General features: G+C 34.0%; 1 protein-coding gene across 1 annotated transcript in view; it reads right to left on the reverse strand.

Annotated features, from left to right (window-relative positions):
- Positions 1–608: 608 nt before the first annotated feature.
- Dnajc15 (DnaJ heat shock protein family (Hsp40) member C15) overlaps positions 609–7,446 on the reverse strand; it is a 64,265-nt gene continuing 57,427 nt past the window's right edge. The window contains exon 4 of the mRNA XM_023700118.1: positions 609–649. Within this exon, the coding sequence (XP_023555886.1) occupies positions 623–649 (27 nt within the window). The 3' untranslated portion in view covers positions 609–622. The remainder of the gene's footprint in view (positions 650–7,446) is intronic.

Raw genomic sequence — 7,446 nt, forward strand, 5'->3', positions numbered from 1 at the left:
ATCTAAGAAAACCTGTATACCCCACCCCCCGACTTCTGAAATACAATGCAACTTTCTACCATCTGTTATTTTAAAGCAGAAACAGTAATGAACATATGGCCTTTCTCTATCAAGCAGCTGTAGTGTAGTTAAAGTTATAATAATTGTCTTTTGTAAGATAAATTTACATTAAAAGCCTGGCCAGTTAAAAACAAATGGCTTAGCCTCAGAGCCTTCCACAATAAAATTTAAAAATCTGAGTCATTTATAACATATTACATTTAGAAATGCAGAAGAAATTTTCCAAATATTGAGGTTAAATAAATCATTTTATTCCATCAGACAGTCCATAATTCATGTTTTCTTTCTTGATCAAAATGGTAGAAACATCAGACAGTTAACTTTTTGAAAGATAATATGAAACCACTACATTAAGTCACTGCACTCCAATGTAAATCTCACTTATTTATACGAAAAATGTCAACACAGGTAATATGTAAACTTTCACCTCGAGTATATGCTATTTATAATGAGTTTAAGTAAACTGAAAGGAACTCACAATATATTTATATATCATAAAAAATAAAAATTTTACCTACCTTTATCTGGGTGATTCAGAATCATGATTTTTCTGTGAGCTGTTCTAATCTTGGCTTTGCCAGCAGATGGGCTGTAAAACAAAATTATAAAGTGCTTATAATAACTACTGCCAAATGTAAGTTATAAATTAACAATTTATATGGGTTTCAAGAAATTAAAAACTAATGAGAATTTCACCATCTTGTGGACAAATACAAAATTACAGCTTTTCAATTAATACCACTAACCATCAAAATAAATCATTAATTCTTCAGTGGTTTCTAATATCCTTATTCTCAGGAAAAGGAATAAAATACATGCATGATTTGGAGGAGTCACAGTATGCAGACTGTAAGTCAGCAAACAGTTACATGGATTCCAGAACTAGATGGCTGGATTTTAATTCCAGCAATGCTACTGAGAACTGGGTAACCTCAGTCAAATCTTTAACCTCTTTGTGTTCCATTTCCTTATCTCAAAACAGAGCTAGTGACACTTTCCTGATAGACCAACTACAAGAATTAAATCACTTCATGGCCTACACAGTGCTATACAATTTCTGGAACATAGCATATGCTCTAATATTATATGCTAGCTTTAGAATCTTTCACTAGAGGATCCCTAAATCACTTTATCTCATAGTTGTTTTAGCTTTGTGAGAAACTTATGGGAAAAGTTTGCTGTTTGAGCCTGTCACGGTGTCTAGATGTTCCCCCAAAGCCGTAAATAGTCATGGTGTGTGAGGTGGGAAGGGAGGCTTCAGAGGTTACTGAAATTATTGTGATTGATATTCACGGTCTAACGCTGGGATTAAGTGTGTGTGATATAAGAGACAGAAAAGAGGCTTGTCCCTGGCCCGCTTGCTGCTTTTGCTATCTTTTGTGCACTATGAACTGTTTCACTTCTTAGATGGCTCCCTGCCAAGCCACCCTGCCTTGAAGCCAGCTGGTTATGGACTGAAATCTCTATAAACTGTGAGCCAAATAAACCATTCCCCTTTTAACTTTGGGTTTTGGGTATTTTGTCTCAGCGAGAAAAGTAAGACCAAATCCATGCTATAAATTAAAATTAAAGTCAAATAAACCTAAATTATTTTGGTGAAATCCAATAATTGGGTTCTAGGGGCCAGGGAGATAGCTCAGTGGAATAAGTGCTTCCCTGGCAAGCACAAGGGCCTGAGTTCAATCCCCGGTTCTGCAAAAAAAAAAAAAAAAAAAAAAGAAAAGAAAAAGAAAGAAAGAAAAGAAATGAACCAATAATTGGGTTCTAATAATCAACAGTATACTATATATTTTATAGCAAAAGAAGGCTCTGTTCAAAACTACACCTTAGTGTTCTGATAGTATACTACATAGTATACTACATAGTAAACTATCAGATGCTTAGTATACTATACTAGTAATAGCACAATAGTATACTGTTTAATAATTAATCGTATACTATTTTCATGTAAGGTATTTAAACTTTCTGGGCCTCAAATGGAGATATTAATATCTGGTTTAAAGGATCAGGGCAGTTGTTATGGAGTTCCAAAATGCTGTTCAGATATACAGGAGCCCATCGTGGTGGCTAAATATGTGCACTTTAAAAAATTATTTTATGTTCAAATTTCTAACCACAACACTTATTAGTTATGAAACTTTGTTTTGCACATTAAGTCTTTTGAATTATAATTTTCTGATATGTAAAATACACATAATAAAATCTACCTCCCACAATTACTCTGTAGATAAATTAGGTAAACAAGTAAAAAGATTAGCATGATCAAGCTGTACAATGGACACGAAAGATGCTTATAAAAATACATTATATTTTGTACTTTTAAAAAACAAGAGCATAAATAACCTAATCCTGCATGTCCTGAGCAATTCAGATACATTATCACAACTATCAACACACAGTAACTCTCAAGATCTTATGGAGACTGGCTTGCTCATAAGTGGGTCCAGAATACTACCCAAAATGTAGTTTTGAATAGAGCCTTTCTTTTGCTATCAGCTGTCAGCCCTCGATTCTGCTCAAGTTCTACTCTCTCAGTTTCTTGCCATTTACTTGACAAATAACAAAATATTCTGCTATGAATAAGATGAGTCTTTCTATGTGAGGAAATTATTACATATTACTTGTGGCTGTTTACAGAAGTCTTTTGGAGGATTACTGCAAACTTACTTTTTGGCTTGTAGGTGGTCAGATACTGATTAGAAAAACTCTTAAATGCTGAGACAGGACCTATTAGATATTGTACTAGGGCTATAAGCACTGTATTGTTTAACTGTTTACTAAGAAATTAAAAGCACATAACCCTGAAATTCTAGTATAATTTCGTTTCCTGTAGTTAACTCAATTTATGATTACTTTTGATATTAACACTCCTTTATTAGTTATGATTTCTAATTGTTCTAGAAATCATATATTTGACATGTCTCCTTAAATATAGTCTAAGGGCAGAAGCTATGATAATATCTTACACTAGTCTGTTTAATGTATCTTATACCAGCCTCCCCCTAAAAAATGACTGGAAAAAGGCAAACTCCTTGAAAGAATGAAGGCTCTCTTATTACCAATCCAGAAAGCTACTGGTGGGCATGATGATACACATTTATAATCCCGACACTCGGGCTTAAAGCAGGAGGACTGGGAATTTTGAGTGCAGCAATTTAGACTTAGTGAGACCCTATCTCAAAATTTAATAAAAAGGCTAGTGATATAGGCTCAGTGCAAGAGCCCTGGGATACAAGACTATCAAAAATAAATAAATAAATATCTATTAAAATAGAAAAGTTAAAGACATAAAAACCTTATTTCACAAAGCTTGTCACTAAATTATGAAGATATAAATTCAATAAAACTGAACTTTGTACATGTTTTAGTATATATGGAAGATGTTCTTATTCTTGATACTAAGTTTTAATTGAACACATAAAATCTGACTAAATGAACACATCACTTCATTCAAAATTATCCTTGAAAATCAATTATACTGCCTATAAAAAAAAACAGCGTACATGGCATTGTACATAAAAATCCATAAAGTATGATGTATATTGAAATCTGCCAACAACCCAAGTAGATGAAACACCACAAAGAAAGTTCATATACACAAGTATGGCAATTCAGACCATTATGTCTCTACAATAATAATTATGGGCCAGGATACAGTTCAGTAGCACAGTGCCTTTCTGGCAAGTGCAAGATCCAGAGCTTGATTCCTGGTTAATATTAATAATAGTAATATTAACAATAACATAGACTCTTAGTGGTGAGTTTTGAGAAGAAGAGAAGTATTCCCATTTGCCTGTAAAGTTTATTTCCTTTTTCTTATAGCTATATTAAATCCCTAGAACAGTACTATATTTTATCTTTTATTTTAAAGAGGAAAAACAAAAACTAGAACAAATAACTGAGAAAAGACAGAAACAAAGCAACAGATGACAGTAGAGATGGCACAGAATTACAGAAGAATGGAACACTAACAATGGTTGTTATATTACATATTATCAAATTTGCTGCTCATACTATCAGATATGGATATGCAATATTGAGCAAACAATAAACATTCATTCTTCCTTTCAATAACTCTTAATTTTTCCCTTGTCCTTTTTACTATTTATTTTTTTAATTTATTTTAAAGAGAGTACAATAATAATAGATATACATTAAAGGCAGTATATATTTAAAAGAACAAGATGAAAGGTATTCAACCATGTTGTTATATGGCACATTTTTGTCCTCAATGTAGTTGCTCAGATTACAGATATTAGCATATAAAGTAAAAATTTTAAACATTAACTGCTGCTTTGAAAATACCAACAGAAATTAGTAGTACAGTCTTTGCTACTCTGTATAAAATACTTACAGGATTTTACCCCTTTCCCTTTCTTCGGATCTTATCTCTTTTCCCTCCTCTCACTTGTTTATTCCTTAAGTTTCTTTCCATTTTACTACATTTATAGTACTTTTCAAATTTTATTTTTTCAGATTCTTACCACTCTAGGGAGACAATCTGATGTTTATATATGTGGGTCTGCTTTATTTCACTTTTGAGTATTGCCTCTAATTGCGCCCATTTACCTATAAAGGCCTCAAGTTTATCTTTCTTATTAGCTGAATAATACTCCATTGTATAAAAATACATCTTTTTTATCCTTTTCTCAGTTGATGGGCATTTGGTTGTTTACAAGATTTAGCAATGACAAACTGTGCTGCTATAAACATGGGTGCATATATATCACTATGGTATGATGTTTCCAGTTCTTCTGTAAATATACCCAGAAGGGGGATAGCTAAGTTGAATGGGACCTCCAATCCTGGTTTTTTCAGAAATCTCCACACTGCTTTCCATAGTGGTTGTACTAGTCTACGTTCCCACCAACAATGGAGAAGGGTTCCTTTTTCCCCCCCAGCCTGTCCAACATTTATTATTAGTTGATTGCTTTATGATAGCCATTCTTTCTCTAGTGAGATGGTATCTCAGTGTTGTTTTAATCTGCACTTCTCAAATGACCAGTGTTTGAAAACATTTTTTCATGTACTTATTTGTCACTTGTACTTCTTCCTCTGAGAAGTGTGTATTCATCTCAGACGCCCATTTTTGGATTGGGTCTTTGAATTTTGGGGACCTGAATTTTTTTTATTCTTTGTATATTCTAGATAGAAGTCCTTTGTCTGAGTGACTACGGGTTAAAATTTTTTCTCAGTTTGTGGACTGTCTTTTCACTCTGTTGGTGATTTCTTTGGACATGCAGAAACTTCTCAGTAAGTTGTTGCGATCCCAGTTGTTGATTCTTTGAAGTATTTCCCAAGCATTTTGGTTTCTGTTCATAAACTCTGCCTATACTTATGTCTTCAAGATTTCCATCTACTTCTCTTCCAACAGATTTAGTGATTCTGTTTCAATGTTTAGATATTCCATCCATTTTGACTTTAGTTTAGCATATAGTAATAGACTTGGATCTAATTTTAGTTTTTGGCATGTGGAAATCCAGTCTTTCCAGCACCATTTGTTAAAGAGGCTATCTTTCTTGTAGTGAGTATGTTTGGCCCCTTTATCAAAGATAAGGTGACTCAGTGCACTTGTAGTTGTGTCTACATCTTCTAATCTGTTCCATTTATCCTCAGGTCTGTGTTTTTTTCTTTGGCTTTTTTTGCCAGTACAATGCTGATTTTATTACAGTTGCTTTGCTGTACTACATTATAAAACATTTGTTGCTTTGACAATTAAAGATGGGAGAAACTTAGAGGAAAATTAAACATAGCTGTGATATACTTCCAGTATACATCACAGAAATTGAAACTTTAACTTGAGATAACAACGATAACTAGATCAAGAATTTCAAACTGCTCTCTAAAATATATTTGGCTGGTAGTGGAAGAATGGATATATAGTGCTGAGTAGTGTTCCTCAACCTTGTAGCAAATAGAGAAATTTTAGTTTCATCATTTTTAACCACTGGGCCTTTAAATAACACTTAAAACAGAATTCTATAGGCATTTTTAGAAAGTTTGAAAATCACAGATGTACTTCATTTTAGATAATACCAGCTATAATAACAGTTTTCCTGGACACTAAATTATTTTAGGCTTTTTGTAATGGATATAAGAAAATCATTCTTTTGAAATGAAAAACATAAAACAGACAAACATGCCTAATAGGTAAGAATGTATAAGAAGAAGAACCTTTCCTATTTAAACATTTTTTTAAATAGGATATCAAAAGAATCAACTTACTTGTTACACAGCCTACATAGTAAGGTCGACCATAATAAGTGGACCATAGCAATGCATTCTTATCTTAAAATGTATCATCTTTATCAATGCTTCTTGATGGAGAAAATGGGCTACAGGAAGGCAGGTAAGTTTAACCTTTTCATCACCTAATATATATGGGCAAATATTTAACTTCTTGATAGAGACAGAAAGAGAAAGGAGTCAAATTTATTTAGCACTCTACTGGCAAGCACTCACATAAAAAGATTACAGTGTATCACTTTTACATTATTTTAGCAGGGCAAATATTATTAATTGCAATTTAAAAATGAAAAAAATGAAGTACATAAAGGCTAGAACTAACTTGACCCAGATCGGGCTGGGGAGATGGCTCAACGGAGTAAGCGCTTCCCTGGCAAGCGCAAGGGCCTGAGTCCAATCCCCAGTTCCACCAAAAAAAAAAAAAAAAGAAATCATAAGCACTTGCCTGGCAAGCACAAGGTCCTGAGTTCAATCCCCGATACGGCAACAAACAAACAAACAAACAAACAAACTTGCAATCTAACTTGACCCAGATCATCTAATGCAGTTCTCAAGCAGCATCATCAGGATAAGGAAATTTTTAAGTTGACATTTATTAAGGAGATGCTGTGCCATGTTTGGGGCTTAGCACTTCCTATACATTATACAATTTAATCTTCATAGCAATTCTATGCAGTAGAAACTAATATGTGGTAAAACTGGTATTCTTACCCAGATCTGCTGTCCATCTGCTTTCTGTGCTCGCTCTCTCGCTCTCTCTCGCTCTCTCTCTCTCTCTCTCTCTCTCTCTCTCTCTCTCTGCTTATTTACTTATTTATTTCTATTTTTGAGACAGGATTTTACTATGTAGCCCGCCCAGGCCTTGAACTCATGACATTCCTTGTGCATTGACCTCCTGACTGATAGAATTACAGGAATGCACTATCATGCCCAGCAGAGTTTATGCTCTTAATCATTGAATTTTCTTTGTGAATTTTGTGCTGGGTTCAGTTCAAGTCAATGAAACTTATGTATCTTAAGAAAACTGAAAAATAGGGGGCTGGTGAGATGGTTCAGTGGTCTGGAGCTCCTACTTAGAACAAGCTTGGCAAAGCACAGGGACCGCGGTTCAATCCCCCAGCACCACATGCCAGCCAGCCC

The sequence above is a fragment of the Octodon degus genome, unplaced genomic scaffold, assembly GCF_000260255.1.
Source record: "Octodon degus isolate 3935 unplaced genomic scaffold, OctDeg1.0 scaffold00122, whole genome shotgun sequence".
Taxonomy (NCBI): Eukaryota; Metazoa; Chordata; class Mammalia; order Rodentia; family Octodontidae; genus Octodon; species Octodon degus.